Here is a 22,735-nt window from a genome sequence, read left to right as displayed (position 1 = left end):
TATAAGGTCCCACATTTGACAGTGCATGTCAGAGCCAAAACCAAGCATGAGGTCGAAGGAATTGTCCTTAGAGCGCCGAGAAAGGATTGTGTCAAAGCACAGCTCTGGGGAAGGGTGCCAAGAAATGTTTGCAGAATTGAAGGTTCCGAACAAACACAGTGGCCTCCATCCCATCATTCTTAAATGGAAGAAGCTTGGAACCACCAAGACATTTCCTAGAGCTTGCTGCCAGGCCAAACTGAGCAATTGAGGAGAGAAGGTCATTGGTCGGGGAGGTGACCAAGAAGCTATGGTCACTCAGACAGAGATGGGAGAAACTTCCAGAAGGACAGTCATCTCTGCAGCACTCCACCAATCAATACTTTATCATAGAGTGGCCAGATGGAAGCCACTCCTCAGTAAAAGGCACATGATAGCACGCTTGGAGTTTGCCAAAAGGCACCTTAAAGAGTCTCAGACCACGAGAAACAAGATTCTCTGGTCTGATGAAACCAAGATTGAACTCTTTGGCCTGAATGTCAAGCGTCATGTCTGGAGGAAACCTGGCACCATCCTTACGGTGAAGCATGGTGGTGGCGGCAGCATCATACTGTGGAGATGTTTTTTCAGTGTCAGGGACTGGGAGACTAGTCAGGATTGAGGCAAAGATGAATGGAGAAAAGCACTAGAGATCCTTGATGAAAACCTTCTCCAGATCGCTCAGTACCTTGGACTGTGGTGAAGGCTCACCTTTACAATGGGACAGCGACCCAGCCAAGATAATGCAGAAGTGACTTTGGGACAAGTCTCTGAATGTCCTTGAGCGCCCCAGCCAGAGCCCGGACTTGAATCCGGTCGAACATCTCTGGAGAGACCTGAAAATAACTGTGCAGCGACTCTCCCCATTCAACTTGATAGAGTTTGAGAGGATCTGCAGAGAAGAATGGGAGAAACACCCCAAATACAGGTGTGTCAAGCTTGTAGCGTCATACCCAAAGAGAACTCAAGGCTGGAATCGCTGCCAAAGGTGCTTCAACAAAGTACTGAGTAAAGGGTCTGAATACTTACAGTACCAGTCAAAAATGCATACACACACCTACTCATTCCAGGGTTTTTCTCTATTTTATACACTGTAAAAAAATTGGTGAATACATAAACTATGAAATAACACATATGGAATCATGTAGTAACCAAAAATGTATTTTATCATTGAGATTATTCATAGTAGCCACAGCTTTGCGCACTCTTGGCATTCTATCAACCAGCTTCCTGAGTTAGTCACCTGGAATGCATTTCAATTAACAGGTGTACCTTGATAAAGGTTAATTTGTGAAATGTCTTTCCTTCTTCATGCGTTTGAGCCAATCAGTTGTGTTGTGACATTGTAGGGGTGGTATACAGAAGATGGCCTTATTTGGTAAAATACCAAGAACAGCTCACATAAGCAAAGAAAAACGACAGTCCAACATTACTTTACTTTAAGCTGAAGGTCAGTCAATGAAGAATTTTTGAAAGATTCTTCAAGTGCAGTCGCAAAAAACCATCAAGCGCTATTGTAACGGTTCGCCTCGTCATCTGAGGATGAGTAGTCAAGATCGGACCAATATGCAGCGTGGTACGTGTCCATGTTCATATTTGTTAAACAGAGAACACTAAACAAGATAACAACGGTGAATGAAACAAAACAGTTCTGTAAGGTGACATACACTAAACAGAAAACAAACACCCACGAAACACAGGTGGAAAAAGGCTACCTAAGTATGATTCTCAATCAGAGACAACGACACCTGAGAACCATACCAGGCCAAACTCAAAAACCAACATAGACAACCCACTCAACTCACGCCCTGACCATACTAAAACAAAGACCTAAATAAAAGAACTAAGGTCAGAACATGACAGCTATGTTGAAACTGGCTCTCATGAGGACCGCCACAGTGAAGGAAGACCCAGAGTTACCTCTGTTGCAGAGGGTACGTTCATTAGTTACCAACCTCAAATTGCAGTCCAAATAAATACTTAACAGAGACAGAGTAACAGACACAATTCAACATGAAATGTTCAGAGGAGACTGCGTGAATCAGGCCTTCATGGTCAAATTGCTGCAAAGAAACCACTTCTAAAGGACACCAATAAGAAGAAGAGACTTCCTTGGGCCAAGAAATGCAATGGACCTTAGACAAGTGGCAATCTGTCTTTTGGTCTGAGGAGTCCAAATTTGAGATTTTAGGTTCCAACCACCATGTCTTTGTGAGATGCAGAGTAGGTGAACAGATCTCCGCATGTGTGGTTCCCACCGTGAAGCGTGGAGGAGGAGGTGTGATGTGCTTTGTTGGTGACACTGTCAATAATTTATTTTGAATTCAAGGCACACTTAACCAGCATGGCTACCACAGCATTCTACAGCGATACACCATCCCATCTGGTTTGTACTTATTGGGACTATCATTTGTTTTTCAACAGGACAATGACCCAACACACCTTCAGGCTGTGTAAGGGCTATTGGACCAAGAAGGATAGTTTAAAAAAAATGTTTTGCTTTATTTAACTAGGTAAGTCCGTTAAGAACAAATTCTTATTTTCAATGACAGCCTAGAAACAGTGGGTTAACTGCCTTGTTCAGGGGCAGAATGACAGATTTGTACCTTTTTTACCTTGTCAGTTCAGGCATTTGATCTTGCAACCTTTCGGTTACAAGTCCAACGCTCTAACCACTTGGCTAGCTGCCGCCACAGGAGTGATGGAGTGCTGCATCAGATGACCTGGCCTCCATAATCACCCAAACTCAACCCAAGTGAGATGGTTTGCGATGAGTTGGTACAATGTATAAAATAGTAAAATTGAAATAAAAAGTGTGATCCAACTTTTGACTGGTACTGAATATAAATGTATATAAATGTGATATTTCCGGCTGGGTTTTTGTAATACATTTGCAAAAATGTCTAAACAGTTTTTGCTTTATTACAGGGTATTGTGTGTAGATTGATTAGGGAATAAATACATGTAATCCATTTTAGAATAAGGTCTTTAACATAACAAAATTCTGAAAAATGTAAGGGGTCTAAATCATTTCCGAATGCACTGTATATGTAGATCAGCTCTTGCTTTGTGGATACTGGCCCACATTTGTTGTGCTCCTTTTTTAACTTGGAAACCTGTGAGAGACTTGAACATTTCTCTCTGTACTTTTGAATCACTATCCTAGACAGCCCACTATTACTCTGAATGTGTCTCTGCAGTAAACTTAATTAACTCCCCCGAACCTCTACACTGTGACTTGGGGCCAGATTAAATTACCACACCACGGTGCTTGCAAATTATAATCACTGACTCTGAGAACCCACTGAATCCCTATGGAGAATGCCCCAGGGCCAGTCCACTCACACAGGTTAATGTCCAATCAGGAGATAGGTCAAAAGGTCCCAGGACTTAGATACATCAACATCTCTGGTGTCTAATCAAACAACTGGTCCACCTCATCCATGCACTGAAGAAGGGAAATTAAACAGTCTGAAATATGACTGGGATGTATAAATGGATATCTAGGGAATCCTCTATCAGCAATGTTATCACGTGTGACATTGTCAGAGATGGTGTTAGCCTATAGGAAGTGAGGGGAAAGGTAACTGGAAAGGACCTTTGTTATTAGTTGGTGGTGAATGGTTGATTGGTGGTGAATGATTGGTTGGTTAATGTTCTTGCTTTGTATCCATTCAATGCAACCTTTCACTTAAATGTTTCTACACTGGAAATATTTTTCTTGAAATGGTAATTCCACCATGTAGAATATACTTCACTTCCAATTGTTATCTCTCTCTTACATCATTTCCTTTCACTCTTCCTGTCTTTAGGTCAGTTGGCAGCGGGTACTTGTGAGATAGTTACTCTGGACCGGGACAGCAGTCAGCCACGGCGGACCATAGCACGACAGACGGCGAGGTGTGCCTGCAAAAAGGGTCAGATTGCAGGCACCACGAGAGCCAGTCCGGCTTGTGTAGACGGTAAGAACCAAGATCCACCTCCATCCTTAACTTTCAGAGAGAACCACCCATGCATGGGGGTTGAGGGGCTTAAAGAGCTTTCCTCAAGGGCCTCTTGGGCCACCATCCCCTATGCATCTAAGACCATTTCTGATGTTGTGGTTTACTCCGTTATCTCTGTTAAGGTGGTTTAGGCATCTCGAATGGAGTGTTGCATTGCATTTCATCACCTGCTGTGCTTGTCCTGGGTGCCATCTGGGGAGAATTGGAAAGCAGCTGCTGGATGCACATCGAATTGCCTCTCTCTGTGGGGTTGCATTGTGCTTATATTACTTTTTGTGCTTCAGCGGGAACACTTGGATGTTTTATCAAGTTGAAATACCTTCTCTCCCTTTACGCAATACTTACAAAGACTATTGACAAAAGCCCTCATGGATCAAAAAGCCCCCATGGATCAAAAAAGGCTGACATTTGCATTTTTCCAGTGATTTGTATCCTTTCTATAATGTTGCCTGGCACCAGAGCGATTATTTTAGGCACCCTCAACTTTGTTTTGGCATTTTGTGAAAGCTGTGACCTGTTTTTCCAGCTTTACTGTTGACAACTTGCCTTTGACACTCTTCCTGCTGCAGTTGTCGCTATGATACTCATGTACCTGAGTGAAGCACATAACACAACATCCTAATAACAGGTTTAACACCTGAGGTGGCTGGTGGTTGTCATTGCGTTTAAAATGATGTTGGCAATACATCTTGGGTGACCTTTACTTACCTAGAGCATGGCACATCTTTGCAGGCTTGGTATTTATGTCAGGTTGCATCTTAGCTTGGGCACTCACTTTCTTTTGTTGTTTGTTCCAGAAATAAACATTGGTGAGCCATAGCAGTGTTTACTCTATCAGTGGAAAAACAAGTGAGATTTCAGTTATTTTTAATCTTCCCTTCAGTTCTCAAAGTCCTCAGGCTGAAGTACCAAATGCTACAAATGTCTCTTTCCTCTATCCTCATTCCACAGAGGTCACATTTTCAAACAGGATAATCCATATATCCATCAGTTTAAATCCTCTGCTTCAGCCAAACTGCAAGGATCTGGGCCAAAATATCACAAAAATGTTGCTCATAATGAGTTGGATTATATTTAGAAAGGCTCAATCAGAGAGTAGATTGCTTCTGCCTTTGTAGAAATGTTGCCATGGAATTGTTTCACCTGTGACCTCGATCTCATTGAAAGACCCTCAAGGTATCTTTTAATCACACAAGGGACAGCTCCAATCAACTAACTGTGTTTAATGGTGGTTGGTATTCCTTCAGTGTATGAGTTCAGAAGGAACTAGAGAATTCAACAGAATCAACTAAAAGCAGTGGTTGGTATACACTCTTGGTAATAAAGGTACGCTAGGGTACAGTATTGTTCCCTGGGGTAGAACAAGATTCAAATACTGTCGGGACGTGACGATCATTGATGTGATGACTGTTATTTATCGAATCAACTAACTGTGTTTAATTGTTGCTCGATTAAATTAATCAAGAAGAAGTTGTTTAATGAGTTACCATCTCCCAAATTAAACTCGAAGATATATAAATTATATATCGATAACAGGCACTTATTGATCATTACCTCATATCAGTCTCATTCTGAACGTTGCAGACTTCTTGAATCCGCAAGAACCCCGTTCTACACATGTATTTCATTATTTTTTTCTAACTAAATAATAACACAGAATACACATACACACTTACATGAGACAAAAGTCCCTAGTGGACTGACAAGATATGACCACGTGTTACACATATGGAGAGGGAGAGGCAAAGAGTCAAACTTATCGTACATTTAGGAACTACCCTCAGAGTAATTATAATACTTTGCTCACAAACTGCCGCCCGTTTGGGTAATAAATGCAATGTAGTTACTTGTCTTTGTTCGTTGTCTCTCTGTTGAAACCAACCAATCCTTCTATGAGGAAGGGGCTGGATGTGTGTTCGGTTCTGGTTGTCCATCAGGGGTCACAATGTCCTACCTAGTTTTTCCAGCTTGTAGGGGATGTTTCTTCAGATGCACCAATGACTGTCTGAGATGGGATCTTCTCCTTCCTTTCTCAGGTAGATAGTCAAGTTCTAGATCATTTTACATGCACAGCTGTAAACTGTCAAATTTTCTGGTCTTTATCTTCTTCACTTGTGTTGAGAGGTTCAGAGTTTATAACTATTTCAACGTGTGGCCAATGCTCCACGCTTTTCTGGTCTGATAGGTGAGGTTATCTTCTCACCTCATGTTGAGTCTTTGAGATTCAACCATTCGTAACTTTGAGCTCATGCTGTCCATCTACTGGACTCAGCATTTCAAACGTGTCGACTACCTTCTCACGTTTTCTGGTCTGAATGTAAATATCGTTACCAAGGCTTTTATCCTCGGGTAAAAAGGGGGTGCTCCATCACGCCGACACAATGTTTGCGCTCACTTGGGTGTGGTTACCGACTGGGAAAAAGTTATGAGAAACTAAAATCACATTTCCATATTAACCAAAATACTCTCATACTTAATCATATGTTTTACACAACATTTAGATGTAAACTTGACAAATAGAATTTCACAGTTACAGTTATTTTGTTAGACCATCCTTAATGACATCACAAAACACAAAATAATAAACAATATCTCATGATTATTCTTTAGATTCCCACTCACCATTCCAAACATTCGGATGTCAGAAATAATGTTCCAATGTTCACTTTTTTGAGAAAAAGTTTTGGCGGCAAGTCTCTCTCTACACACAGCACAGGTCTGGCTATCTGTCAGCCATTTGCCAAGCTGATCTAGCACCTTTTGATCCTCACCCAGGAGAGTCATGACAATGCACATAATGTACCTTAAGAGGTACAGTACACATAATGATCTCACATGGTACAGTTCATTGCCTTTTAGGGTACATAAAGAGTATAACAGTACATTTTTGGAAGCAATATTTTGAATATAAATGTAAAATAATCACACTCACTCGCAAAAATAGGGGTACGGTTTCAAATCAAAAATCTAAGTTTATTGGTCATGTACACACATTTGCAGATTTTATGAAAGGTGCAGCAAAATGGCTCACGTTATTTAGCTCCAACACTGCAGGGGTATCTACCAATACAATAACAATACACACATTTTCAACCAAAAGATAAATAACAGAACGAACAATATCAGAACGAGCAATGTCAGAATGAGTTCGGGGTGTTGCTAAAATCATGATTTGGTCAAACAGTAAAAGTGCATTATCTTCAGGATTCCTTTAATGAAAGTGTCTGCCCTGTACCTGTGCCTTTGCTGGGACCTGTTGCTGTGATGAGCGAGCCACTCTCTTTTCCCCCATGTGCTCGAGAGAAAAATGTCTTCTGATTTGTATAGCATTTAAAAATCGAAGTAATACTTAATCTCTATTGAACTCATTTTTTTTGGTAGATATTCTAGAGTCTGATTTTGACATTAAAATGTAGCAAATATAGCCCTGTAATATTATTTTCCACTTAAGGTAGATGTTGATTTACTTTTTCACTCGTGAGTTCCAAATATCTCTAATGGTCGCCCCAGCATCAGTATTTTAATACACGTGACATCAGAATGCAATCACTGTTCCAAAATGTGATTGTTACGCAACAGGACTGTTAACCTGCGCTGCCTGCAAACCAAGTCACAAATGATTTTCTAACAAGTTTAAGTTTCTAACAAAAGTTTGAATTGAGGTGTGTTCCGCCTCCTCATTAATTCACTTAGAAGTAGCCCATTTCACTGTTGCGGACGTGTGTTTGAGGCTTTACTGAACTGGACAAACGTATCTCTTCAATGACAGCCCTATTACCTCCCCAGTGTTTACCCAGATCAAATATGCAGACATTAGTGCAGTCTAGCACAAACTTTTTTTCCCCTGGAACATTTTCTGGCTGGCACTCGCATTGCCTTCATTGTTGTTTTCCTTACAAATAATAACTTTGGACATGTGTGCATTCCAATAAAGTAAGTGCCTTATTTTCTGTATATTGTGTTGTCATTTTTTACTGTAGCATAGCGTATGTATGTATGTATGTATGTATGTATGTATGTATGTATGTATGTATGTATGTATGTATGTATGTATGTATGTATGTATGTATGTATGTATGTATGTATGTATGTATGTATGTATGTATGTATGTATGTATGTATGTATGTATGTATGTATGTATGTATGTATGTATGTATGTATGTATGTATGTATGTATGTATGTATGTATGTATGTATGTATGTATGTTTGTACAGTTGTAGTCTTACTTTTACATAAACAAGTTTTAATTACTCCAACATAAGTGTTTCAACCCCTCCACAAATTTCTTGTTAACAAACTATAGTTTTGGCAAGTCGGTTAGGACATCTACTTTGTGCATGACACAAGTAATTTTTCTAACAATTTTTTAAAGACATATCATTTCACTTAAAATTAACATTTCCAGTGGGTCAGAAGTTTACATACACTAAGTTGACTGTGCCTTTAAACAGCTTGGGAAATTCCAGAAAATTATGTCATGGCTTTAGAAGCTTCTGATAGGCTAATTGACAACATTTGAGTCAATTGGAGGTGTACCTGTGGATGTATTTCAAGGCCTAGCTTCAAACTCAGTGCATCTTTGCTTGACATTATGGGAAAATCAAAAGAAATCAGCCAAGACCTCAGAAAAGAAAATGTAGACCTCCACAAGTCTGGTGCATCCTTGGGAGCAATTTCAAAAGGTACCACATTCATTTATACAAACAATAGTACGTAAGTATAAACACCATGGGACCACGCAGCCGTCATACCGGTCAGGAAGGAGACATGTTTTGTCTCCTGGGGATGAACGTACTTTGATGTAAAAAGTGCAAATCAATCTCAGAAACACAGCAAAGGACCTTGTGAAGATGCTGGAGGAACAGGTACAAAAATATCTATATCCACAGTAAAACGAGTCCTATATTGACATAACCTGAAAGGGCGCTCAGCAAGGAAGAAGCCACTGCTCCGGTTTGCAACTGACAAAGATCATACTTTTCTGAGAAACAGAAATAGAACTGTTTGGCCATGATGGCCATCATTATGTTTGGAGGAAAAAGGGGGAGGCTTGCAAGCCGAAGAATACCATCCAAATTGGAAGCACGGGAGTGGCATCATCCTGTTGTGGGGGTGCTTTGCTGCAGGGGGACTGGTGCACTTAACAAAGTAGATGGCATCATGAAGTAAAATTATGTGGATATATTGAAGCAACATCTAAAGACATCAGACCGGAAGTTAAAGCTGGGTCGCAAATGGGTCTTCCAAATGGACAATGACCCCAAGCATACTTCCAAAGTTGTGGCAAAATGGCTTAAGGACAACAAAGTCAAGTTATTTGAGTGGCCATCACAAAGCTCTGACCTCAATCCTATAGAGAATTTGTGGGCAGAACTACAAAAGCGTGTGCGAGCAAGGAGGCAACAACCCGACTCCGTTACACCAGCTCTGTCAGGAGGAATGGGTCAAAATTCACCCAACTTATTGTGGGAAGCTTGTGGAAGGCTACCTGAAATGTTTGACTTAAACTATCTAAAGGCAATGCTACCAAATACTAATTGAGTGTATGTAAACTTCTGACCCACTGAATGTGATGAAAGAAATAAAAGCTGAAATAAATAATTCTCTAATATTATTCTGACATTTCACATTATTAAAATAAAGTGGTGTTCCTAACTGTTCTAAGATAGGGGATTTTTACTTGGATTAAATGTCAGGAATTGTGAAACTGTGTTTAAATGTATTTGGCTAAGGTGTATGTAAACTTCTGACTTCAACTCTACATGTACAAACCATGCATGTTTAACTTAGCTACATGTTGTTAGTGCCGATTTGGAAATATTTGTATAAAAGACAACATACATAGCTCCATTTACGTTTGTGTAAATATATTAAATATGAACATATTTGATTAAATATTAGGTACGTACCTTTTAAGATTTATATTCACTTGATTGAGATATATTCATTTGTTATTAGTGCAACTTCGTTTTTGCCCCCCAACTCTTGCACCTTCATTGTACTGCTGTAAGTGTGTTAGGATAAAAGTAGGAAGTTGGGCCTTCGGTGGGAGAAGTCCTAGCTAGACACGGGAGCGGTATAGTCTTTTGACCATACAGACAGGTCATGTTATGTATTTTCCATGCCAAGTAATCTATGCTTTTATTTGAAATAGAGAATCTTTTTTTTGTTAGATATAAGAAGAATAAACCTTTGCACCATATCCCTGGATCTCATTGAATGTTTTGGCCATTTGGAAACCTTGAATGTGGACTGTATGCGTACAAAAAAAAAAGAAAAAGCTTTCAGGCTAGGGCAGTGGCAGTGGTAAAGAGGAAAGGAAGCCACTACACACGTGTCTCCTCTTCATTATTATGCATGCTTCAAGGGACATGCAAGCAACCTTCTTTCTGGAAGAACCAAATTGATGAATGAAGTGATGACTAAAGGTTTTCCTCTTTGAATAAATGTAGTTATTTACATGGAGGATGCTTCCTAAGTATTTGCACAAAGCAACAATTAATCTACACCATGATAAAGTGTTTGCAGGTGTTCAGGTGGGTTCAGACCAATTTATATATACTGTAAGATTAATCAAATGTGGATGCTTGACTGCAGTTAATTAGTTATGCAATTGGAGAAGGTTACAATGCATTATTATGCAGTGTTGTCAACACATTGTTTCCCCATTCTCTTTCATTTCTTTCACTCTATTTTCCTCCATATTAAAATGATTATTGTCTGTAGTGATATTAGTCTCACATCCTTTACCACACAGCAAATTGGCCAATGTTACCTTGTGTTGATTTTTCAGTGTAACATTTCCAGTGTTGATTCAGGTGTTAAATTAACAGTCATTGGTGTAAAAGAACCCAAGTGTTGGTGTTAATAACCAGTGTTAAACCAAACCACGCCCATCATTATCATATCTCCCAGCATGCTCTTTAGCATGTTGATTTTCTGAATTGTTTGTTTTAATATCTGCTGTAAAAGAACCCAAGTGTTGGTGTTAATAACCAGTGTTTAACCAAAACCACGGCCAGCACTATCATATCTCCCAGCGAGTAGATTTTCAAAATGTGTTTGTTTTAATATCTATGGTTTTGCATGTACATTGATTAATCTTATGCTACTCAAATATAAATAACATATTTTTTAACTAATCCACCTGTTACTGAAATGGTTGTATCAGTTTAGATGGTATAAGTAGTCTCATGTCATCATCTTTCCAACTTGGCAGTCATTTTGAATGCAGGATGCGGGTGAGAAAAAAAAATACAAATGTTGCATATCCAAACTCGGTTGATTACAATAGGAATTACACAAGTTTGCGAGCCATCGTAACTTGCAGGCCTAATAAACATGAGTTTCAGGGCACTGATTTAGAGTAAAATAGTGATGGGTCATTTGCGAATGATTCGGCTCGCGTATCAGAAGAGCCAAATCTATTTATAAAAATATTTAAAAAATTAGATATAAGATTTAAATTAATAGAATTAACTAATTCAAAGAACGAAAAAATTATATGAAATAATATAGTCCTAAATGCTCAAGCGCACACATATTCATTCTGTCTGCTCAGACTAACAGCCTCACCTGTTGTTCCTGTCAATCAGACACGCAGTGCCAACCCAACCAATGAACCAACTCACTAACTGTCACACACTTAACAGCTGTGAAAACAACAGCTGGAACATGAGACAGAAGCACAAATGCATTTTAATAATGTAGACAATGTTAAAGCACAGTGTAGAATTTGAATTAGAATTTGCTAAAACAAAATCTCATAGCCGGTTCTACGCACAACCTACACCGGCATATGCGAACTGTGCACCAAACTGTGAAGCTTGCTGTAGCGGAGCTTCGAGAAGCTAGCGGGCCTGCTAGTTATAGTGGTGGTGGAGCCAGCACCTCCACACATGGAGATGTATCCGCTCAGACAAGTAGACCTACTCCGCGACCCACAGCAACGCAGTCTTCTATGGACCAGTTTATTCCATAGTCTATGTCTGTAGCAAAACAAGGCTAAATTGATATTGCATTGACTAAAATGATTGCCAAAGATTTCAAGCCATTTTCAATCATGGAGGACAGAGGTTTTAGCAATCATCTAAATCCAAAGTACACAATTACAAGCAGGAAAACCCTTTCAAAATCACTTATTACACAACTGTACAAGAGCACACATCAAGGGTAACCACGTCTTACATGTCAGTTACATGTCCCTACATTGAAGATCTTTCGATGTCTAGCTGTCTTCTGGACTGCTTTGAGTTCAGCGACAGACACACCTCAGATAACTTGGCAGAGGAACTGTTGAGAGTGGCCATAGAATGGAAAGTAGATGGAAAAGTGGTCTGTTGTGTTAGTGACAATGCAGCTAACATAACCAACGCCATTAAAATGTTTAAATGGACCCAGTGATGCCAGAGCGATTGAGGCTCTTCAAAGAATAACCAAAGCAGCAGGGAGGGACAGTCCCAGCAGTCAGCTGGCTCAGGCACCAGGGCAACAGGAAGAAGAGATCAGATGGAGCAGAAGCACCAGAAGTAGTGCCACAAACATCTGCTGTTTGAGGAGAGAACAACTGGGGATTCAGCACGAAGGAATCCCTCAGCAGATGCCTTAATGGAGGTCCAATCCTATTTGGAGGAGCCCCTCCAAATAGATCTGCAGATCCTCTGAGCTGGTGGAAGAACAAGGCCTCTGTCTACCCACCGCTTACAAAAGTCATGACAGGGAGACTCTGCATAGTGGCCACATCCGTTCCCTCTGAGAGGGTCTTCTCGAAAACAGGACAAATAATTACTGGGAGAAGAAACCGCATCAGCCCCTCAAGTGAGGCAGCTTGCATTTCTGAATGCAAATCTCTCAAAGCAAAAATATGGTCAGCATTACTGTATGTTGCTGGTTATAACATGGCAATAAAGAAGAGCGAGAAAAGAGGGACCAGTTTAATATTTTAAGTGGGATGCTGCAATTTTGCACATTGTTATTTATTTTTCTTAGATATGGTGCAAAATTATATTATTATGTTGTCAATCGGGTGTATAAGAGGCGTAGTTCCAAAACGAGAGCACTACATAAATCAAATGTGCTCAAAACACATAACAAAAGTAAAGCGCGTAATAAGACAGCACAATGACATGAAACAATTACACACAAAACATGGTTAACGGTTAAAGTAGATTGATTAGGGAAATGAAATCAGGTGTGTATGGAAACAAGACGAGACAAATGGGTATGTGAAAAATGGAGCAGCGATGGCTAGAAAGCCGCTGACGTCGGCTCCAGCGGCGTGCGGACACCGGCCTCGAGGTCGAGGCGCAGGGCGATGCGACGGTGAAACTCCCGCAGCAGTTCAGGATCCAAAACATCTGCAACCGGAACCCAGCACCACTCCTCCGGCCCGTACACCTCCCACTCCACGAGGTACTAAAGGCCCCCCACCTGACGCCTCGAATCCAGGATGGAACTAACAATGTGCGCCGGGGCCCCCTGGATGTCCAAAGGGGGCGGAGGGACCTCCCGCACCTCAGATTCCTGGAGCGGACCAGCCACCACCAGCCTGAGGAGAGACACATGGGTTAATACGATAATCAGAGGGAAGCTGTAATCTATAACATACCTCGTTCACCCTCCTCAGGACTTTAAATGGCCCCACAAACTGCGGACCCAGCTTCTGGCTGGGTAGGTGGAGGGGCAGGTTACGGGTCGAGAGCCAGACCCGGTCTGAACACCAGGGTCTCACTGTGGTAACAGTCCGCGCTGGCTTTCTGGCGACGCGCGGCTCTCTGGAGATGGACACGGGCCACCTCCCATGTCTCTTCCGCACGCCTAAACCAGTCGTCCACCGCAGGAGTCTCGGTCTGAACCTGATGCCACGGTGCCAGATCCGGCTGGTACCCCAATACGCACTGAAAATGGGGAGAGGTTAGTCGAGGAATGGCTAAGCGAGTTCTGTGCCATCTCGTCCCAGGGCACAAACGCTGCCCACTCCCCCGGCCGGTCCTGGCAATAGGACCGCAGAAACCTGCCCACATCCTGATTGACTATCTCTCTACCTGCCCGTTACTCTCTGGGTGAAAACCTGAGGTAAGGCTAATCAAGACCCCCAGACATTCCATGAACGCCTTCCAAACTCTCGACGTGAACTGGGGACCCCGATCCGACACCACTATATTCTCAGGCACCCGTAGTGCCGGAAGACATGTGTAAACAGGGCCTCCGCAGTCTGTAGGGCCGTAGGGAGTCCAGGCAGAGGGAGGAGACGACAGGACTTAGGAAAACGATCCACAACGACCAGGATCGCGGTATTTCCCTGTGAGGGAGGAAGATCCGTTAGGAAGTCCACTGACAGATATGACCAAGGTCGTTGTGGAACAGGTAAGGGATGTAACTTACCTCTGGGCAGGGGTCTCTGAGCCTTACACTGGGCACACCGAGCAGGAGGAGACATAAACCCTCACGTCCTTAGCCAAAATGGGCCACAAGTACTTCCCAGTCAGACAGCACACCGTCCGACCGAACCCCGGATGACCAGAGGAGAGTGACGTGTGGGCCCAAGAGATCAACTGGTCATGGACGGCAGACGGAACGTACATACGCCCAACGGGACATTGGAGGGGAGCGGGCTCTGTACGCAACACTCAATGTCCGCATGTCATCGATATACACCACTACACCCTGCCCGTGCAGTTCCCTGAAAATCTCGTCTACAAAGGATTGGAAAACTGATGGAGCAGTTTGGTACTGAATGCTGTCTTCCACAGTTATACATTAAATGCACATGTGTAATAACATCCTCCTTTTTTACATTCATTTCAATTTGTGGGATGCTGCAGTTTTGCATATTGCATATTATACTTTAAATGCAAATGTTTAATAGCATTTATTTTTTATAACAACCCTATACATTGTGGTTAAGGTAGAGTATGATTTAATGAGAATTGTTTTCACACCAATCATAGTCAAATTATCGCAAACTGTTTGACTTGTTTTAATACAAAACATATTTTTTTAAGCCGGCTCTTTTTGATGTATGTGAAGTAGAGGAGACAGGTTAAATAATGCTTTTTAAGCCTTGAGACAGTTGAGAATGTGTGCCATTCAGTAGTACAGTGGGGCAAAAAAGTATTTAGTCAGCCACCAATTGTGCAAGTTCTCCCACATTTAAAAAGATGAGAGGCCAGTAATTTTCATCATAGGTACACGATGACAGACAAAATGAGAGGAAAAAAATCCAGAAAATCACATTGTAGAATTTTTAATGAATTTATTTGCAAATTATGGTGGAAAATAAGTATTAGGTCACCTACAAACAAGCAAGATTTCTGGCTCTCACAGACCTGTAACTTCTTCTTTAAGAGGCTCCTCTGTCCTCCACTCCTTACCTGTATTAATGGCACCTGTTTGAACTTGTTATCAGTATAAAAGACACCTGTCCACAACCTCAAACAGTCACACTCCAAACTCCACTATGGCCAAGACAAAAGTGACTCCCCATCCCGGGTCCGGGAGCGTAATCATCGACTGACACTAATTAGCATAACGCAACTGACATAAATATTCCTAGAAAATATTCCTATTTATGAAAATCATAAGTGAAATATATTGAGACACAGCTTAGTCTTTTGTTAATCACCATGTCATCTCAGATTTTCAAAATATGCTTTACAGCCAAAGCTAGACTAAGCATTTGTGTAAGTTTATCGATAGCCTACCATAGCATTTTGTCCAGCTAGCAGCAGGTAACTTGGTCACGGAAATCAAAAAAAGCAATCATATTAAATTGTTTACCTTTGATGAGCTTCGGATGTTTTCAGTCACGAGGCTCCCAGTTAGGTAGCCAATGTTCCTTTTTTCCAAAAATATTATTTTTGTAGGCGAAATAGCTCCGTTTGTTCTTCACGTTTGGCTGAGAAACCAACCGGACATTGCAGTCATGAAAATGTTGAACATGAACGTGTTATTTTGTATAACTTTTGTTATATTTTTCACTTTAGTTTATTTAGTAAATATTTACTTAACTCTATTTTCATACAACTGCATTGTTGGTTAAGAGCTTGTAAGTAAGGATTTCACGGTAAGGTCTTGTATTTGGCGCATGTGACAAATAAAATTTGATTCGATTTTATTACAAAGTTACACATGCTTGCGCGTTGGGAAAGATTACACAACACGACTGTTTCAACCAGCTGTGTAACTGGGAAGTTGTTGCCTGTACTTTTTGTCTTTACAGCCTACAATTATGCTCTTTTGTTATCGGCAAATTATGTCCCAAAATACGTTGGAATATTAGGTGAGCAGACCTTCGTCCTTGGGAATGTTGACAATGAGGACATATATCATTATCCCACACAACATCCATCAGGTCTGGGGCCATATAAAAAAGTGCACCTCCTTTCCTTCTGTCACTCCAGGCAATTTTCATAAGGTGTTCATGGCATATACAGAGTGGGGGGGCTCACAAAGTGTGTTTCACTACCGCAGCGACAAACCCATAAGGAGAAATAAGTGAGGGGTGGCAAAAAGACAAAGGATTATAGATGATATCTACAAGTAGAAAGGATAAATGATGTGTGAATGAATATGTACTGTAGCATCATGGCAGATTATTTCCCCCGTGACCCCCTTTCCCAGAAAGACCTCTCAATGGATCCAAATCAATCAGCATAGACTCACGAGCCAAGCGCTATAAACAGAAGCCAACATTTTCACTATCATAACACAGATGAGCTTAGCTTCTTTGCATGGGTGTCAGGAATTCGACACAAACAAATGGCATGAATACAAATCAATCATTGAAAAGGTATTTTATTAAAGGATTTATTCAGTGTTGCAAATTATGTATGCCAATTAAGTGTAAATACAGTACCTAGTGAAAGTCTGCACACCCCTTACAGAGTCTACATTTTGCTGCCTTACAATTTAATCTAAAAATGGATTCATTGGATTTGCTTTCATACAGGTCTACACAACCTGCTCCACATTATCAAAGTGAAATATAATTATAGAAAATTGTCCAAATTAATAAAATAAAATAAAAACCTAAGATTTCATGATTGCGTATGTCTTCACAGTTAATACTTAGTGGAAGCACTTTTGGCAGCCATGACATCTGTGAATGATTGTTACATTTTTAAGATAAGATTCTACCAGCTTTACACCAATCTTACGGTAACAATACTTTGTTTTTGTAAAAATGTCTCTAACTCAGGAAAATTGGTTGGGAATCATTGATGGACAGCAATATTCAAACCTTGTCTTTGATTTTCAAGCAAACGTAAGTCATGACTGAGACTGGACCACTCAGTATCACTCAATGCCTCTTGGAAAGCCAATCTGGTGTGTCTTTTAGCATTAGCATGTGTTTAATTTTCCCTCTGAAAAATACAACTCTATCCCAGGGTTAGGTATTCAGAGGACTGATGCGGGTTTTCCTCTAACATTTTACCTGGGCGTTGCTCCTTTCATGTTTTTTTTTAATCCTTACAAACTCCCCTCCCAGTGACAAGCATACCCATAACATGATACTGCCAACACAAAACTTGAAAATACACAGACGTTTTCTCTGTGTTGTGTTGTATTGGATTTGACCGAAACATGTCATTTTTAATTTGGGCCAAAACGTTTATTTCCTTGCTATGTTGTCATCCAGTATTACTTAATGACCTTGATGCAAATAGAATGGATGATTTGGAGTGGATTTTTTTTTAACACAGGCTTCCTCCTTTTCACTTTGTCTAAAGGCCAGTAATGTGGAGTTGCAATGATGTTGATCCTCTTTATTCTCAAGTATTGTGGTGGCAGCATCATGTTATTGGTATGCTTGTCACCGGCAGGGACTGGTGAGTTTGGCGGGATCAAAATACATTTAAAAGGAGCAAAGCCCAGGTAAAAAGTTAGAGGAAAACCCACCATAGTCTTCTGAAAACCAAACCCTGGGATAGTTTTATTTTTCAGCGGGACAATTACACAAATTGAAATGCCAAAGACTTCCAATAGGTGTTAAGTGTTCCTGAACAGTCCACTTTTAGTCCTGACTAGAATGTTCTTGAAAATCAGTAACAAGCTTTGAATATTGATCTCCATCAATAATTCCCAACCAAACTTACTGAGTTTGAGCAATTTTGATAAAAACAATGGATATATGTTGCCCTAGAGGTATGGAAAGTTGGTAGAATCTTATTCAAAATGACTCACAGCTGTAATGGCTGCCAAAAGTCCTTTCACTGGGGTGTGAAGACATACGCAATCAATACATCTTCATTTGTATATTTTTATTAACTTCGACAATTCCATAATTGTTCTTTCACTTTGAAAATGTGGAGCAGGTTTTAATTATAGTAGCTTTTCTTGTGCTTCAAATTGAATCAAAGAATACATTAGTCAAGGAAGGGTCTTTCTTCTTCCTGGATAATTTGTACGTCTATTAGAGACATGAGATTTGAAGCCCGAGCCCTGCCCATGCCCGCTTCGTTCAGGCCTTACTCTACCCAGGTTCGATTGCTTGTGCAAAATTTAAGGCCCTGCCCGAAACCTGAAGTAACTTCCTTTGTTAGTAACTCCATTAGCTGCTCCAATCTGTCTGTCACTTGCTTCTGTGCACTGCTTGCTCTGTATGCGCTCTGCGTCTGAGTATTCATAGCAACGGCTCCGCTTGGGCTGTTCTGCTCAATAACAAGATATTAGAGAGCAGTTAGCCAATAACTACTTTTCGTCACTCCAAACTCCGACAAGGAATATTATTTTTTTCTGTGAAATAATCTCTCCTGTTTTATATTTGACGAGGAACTTCTTCTGACATAAACGTTTCAGCTTTGCAATGTTAGTGATCAATTTAGTGATACCCTCACTGTACCCTAGTTATTTTAACCTGATGTGCAATGTTAGTGATCAATTTAGTGATACCCTCACTGTACCCTAGTTATTTTAACCTGATGTACAATGTTAGTGATCAATTTAGTGATACCCTCACTGTACCCTAGTTATTTTAACCTGATGTACAATGTTAGTGATCAATGTTAGTGATACCCTCACTGTACCCTAGTTAACCTGATGTACAATGTTAGTGATACCCTCACTGTACCCTAGTTAACCTGATGTACAATGTTAGTGATACCCTCACTGTACCCTAGTTATTTTAACCTGATGTACAATGTTAGTGATCAATTTAGTGATACCCTCACTGTACCCTAGTTATTTTAACCTGATGTACAATGTTAGTGATCAATTTAGTGATACCCTCACTGTACCCTAGTTATTTTAACCTGATGTACAATGTTAGTGATCAATTTAGTGATACCCTCACTGTACCCTAGTTATTTTAACCTGATGTACAATGTTAGTGATCAATTTAGTGATACCCTCACTGTACCCTAGTTATTTTAACCTGATGTACAATGTTAGTGATCAATTTAGTGATACCCTCACTGTACCCTAGTTATTTTTTTTTTTAAACAGCTCAACCTGTCCCTAACCTGATGTACAATGTTGGGCCTGTCGAGCTTAGCTCGGGTAGCAGAGCTCTAAAACCAGTCGGACACACCACTGGTGTACCGGGTACACCTCCGTAGCCCTCGCAAGCCGGTGGGCCCATGTGCCTGTGATTGATGTCTATTTTATTTAATAACCTCCAAACAGTCATTCATAAACCTTTTTTAATGTTCATATATACTAAGTGTTTGTTTCTTGGGCTTCAGGAATGTGACTGAACAAGTGCCTCAGTCCTTGAAAAATAAAATATTCAACTGGGATAATCAGTAAACGAATGATGTGGTGAAGGCTGCGACAGCGCCAGTGCAATGAGTGGGGCTTACTCTGGTGTTAAAAATCGCATATCAGATTGAGAGCTGTGATAGAAAAATTATGTATATACCTGATTTATTTGATATTAATGGTTAACAGTTCATATTTAACTAATAGTAAGATATTTATGTTCTACTAATGCTGTGTCTTTATGATCTCTACTCTATGTTCCTACAGGTAGTCTGGGCATATGGTCAATGAAAACTTTTTTTTCTTGCGGTAGCTTGAGCTGACATTGACTTGCTGATTAAAAACCTAAAGCCGACATTCCATAGACAAGATGTGGTGTGTTTGACCCAGATAGAGAGAGCCTAGAAGAGTATAGAACAATCGCTCATTGTTTCATCTACCTGGAATCAGGGAAACTAAGCCGGGTTGGGGGTTAAAACAACACCCCCCGTGCAAATGACCACAGGATAAACCCAAAGTGGTGGTGCCCCCAATTGTCATGGTGGAACCAGCCATGACTAAGCATTCTTAGTGTCAGCTATAGAAAAACTTGCATTGTCTGTAAAGGTTAGGCTACTCGGCCCAACAGTCAAGAGTGTTGGGTTGACTGGTCTCATTATTGCAATAATTAATCCCAATTAAATCAAGTTGATTGTTTGAAGAAATGACAAAGTCTCTCTCAGTATGAATTTCCACAACATTTTTGGCGACGAGGATGTAATCTGCAACTTGACCGCTCTGGGTAAACTGTGCACAGGGGATCAAAAATGGTAAACTCTGGGAAAACCACACATATTACTGTGCAGTTGGACTAGCCTAAGATCTGAGAGGAAGTGGGCACGGGTGGATGCCAAATCCCGGACATAGTACTGAGGGAGATAGACTTGGCAAATCTATCAATAAGTGATGTAATTATGAAGACAAAATGTAAATTATAAAAATGTAAAAGTCCCTGAAGGTATGCTCAGAGTGAGGTCTTCCTTTACCCTTTTGGGATAGGGGGCAGCATTTTCACTTTTGGATGAATAGCGTGCCCAGAGTGAACTGCCTCCTACTCTGTCCCAGATGCTAATATATGCATGTTATTATTAGTATTGGATAGAAAACACTCTGACGTTTCTAAAACTGTTTAAATGATGTCTGTGAGTATAACAGAACTCATATGCTAGGCTAAAACCTGAGAAATATCCAACCAGGAAGTGGGACATCTGAGGTTTGTAGTTTTTCAAAGCTTGGCCTACCGATTTACACTGAGATCTGGATAAAGTTGCACTTCCTACGGCTTCCACTAGATGTCAACCGTCTTTAGAAACTTGAATGAGGATTCTACGATAAAGAAGGGGCTCATGAGACCTCTTTTAGTCAGTGGTCTGGCAGAGTGCCTTGGTCTCATGAAGCGTGCTCCCAACAGAGTTATCTCTCGTTCCAGTGCTTTTCTGAAGACAAAGGAATTCTCCGGTTGGAACATTATTGATGTTTTATGTTAAAAACATCCTAAAGATTGATTCCATACATTGTTTGACATGTTGCTAAAGGACTGTAACAGTTTTTGTCTGGATGAAGTGCCTGCGTCTCATGAAGATATATTACTGGGCTGAACACGCTAACAAGTGGCTATTTGGACATAAATGATGGAACATTATGGAACAAATCAGTCATTTATTGTGGAACTGGGATCCCTGGGAGTGCCTTCTGATGAAGATCATCAAAGGTAAGTGAATATTTATGGTGTTGTTTCTAACTTTGTTGATTCCAAAATGACGGCTATTCCTCTGGCCGTTTTGGGTTCTGAGCGCTGTCCTCAGATTATGCTTTTTCCTTAAAGTTTTTAAAAAATCTGACACACGGTTGCATTAAGGAGAAGTCTATCTTTCATTATGTGAATAACACTTGTATCTTTTATCAAAGTTTATTATGAGTATTTCTGCAAAATCACCGGATGTTTTGGAATCAAAACATTACTGCATGTAAGGCGCCAATGTAAACTGAGATTTTTGGATGTAAATATGCACATTATCGAACAAAACATACATGTATTGTGTAACATGATCTCCTATGAGAGTCATCTGATGAAGTTCATCAAAGGTTAGTGATTAATTGTATCTATATTTCTGCTTTTTGTGACTCCTATCCCACATACCCTAGTGAGGTTAATGTTGAGTGAAGGACTAGAGCCCATGTAATCTTGCGAGAGAACTCTGCTTGGTGAAGCTCATTGAACGAGGGACTAGAGTGCAGGTGACGCCTTGCGAGGGCATCTGGCTTGATGAAGTTCAAATTATAACGTGTAATGTATTGATAAAATGTTTTGTTAAGATGTAACTGTATGAGTTGCGTTATCCCAGGAACTAACCCTGAGATAGAATTTTGAAATTATTCCTGCAGGTTAACAAAAAAATATTTCAGAAAACAACGAATTGATTAAGTATGTTTTGGGAACAGTACTCTGTGTCCTGTGAATGTGATGTGTGAGTGTGGAAATAAGTGTTCATCTGACATTTGGATAATAATATATAGAATATTAATATATAGAAATGTATATAATAAGCTGATTAAAATGTTGGATAATAAGTTTCAATATGCAGAGTTATCTTGGGGTTCTGTCACGCCCTGGTCTAAGTATTTTGTGTTTTTCTTCATGTATTGGGTCAGGCCAGGGTGTGGCATGGGGTTTTTGTATTGTGGTGTGTTTTGTCTTGGGGTTTTGGTGTGTATGTATCGGGATTGTAGCTAGTGGGGTTATCTAGCAAAGTCTATGGCTGTCTGGAGTGGTTCTCAATCAGAGGCAGGTGTTTATCGTTGTCTCTGATTGGGAACCATATTTAGGCAGCCATATTCTTTGAGCTTGTCGTGGGTGATTGTCCTATGTGTCGTTGTTTCTGTCGCAGTGTTAGTTTACACAAGTATAGTCTGTTTCGGTTTTCGTTAAGTTCTTTGTTTTGCAGTGTTTGTTATTGATTCGTGTTTTATGTT

The 22,735-nt window shown here is 40.4% G+C and overlaps 1 protein-coding gene across 1 annotated transcript in view; it reads left to right on the top strand.

Annotated features, from left to right (window-relative positions):
- Positions 1-22,735, top strand: part of LOC112219183 (chemokine-like protein TAFA-5) — a 110,283-nt gene that overhangs the window by 36,099 nt on the left and 51,449 nt on the right. Inside the window, exon 2 of the mRNA XM_024380381.2 lies at positions 3,831-3,980. Coding sequence (XP_024236149.2) covers positions 3,831-3,980 — 150 coding nt within the window. The remainder of the gene's footprint in view (positions 1-3,830; positions 3,981-22,735) is intronic.

The sequence above is a fragment of the Oncorhynchus tshawytscha genome, linkage group LG19, assembly GCF_018296145.1.
Source record: "Oncorhynchus tshawytscha isolate Ot180627B linkage group LG19, Otsh_v2.0, whole genome shotgun sequence".
NCBI lineage: Eukaryota > Metazoa > Chordata > Actinopteri > Salmoniformes > Salmonidae > Oncorhynchus > Oncorhynchus tshawytscha.
This window is presented reverse-complemented; position numbering and strand designations above follow the sequence as displayed.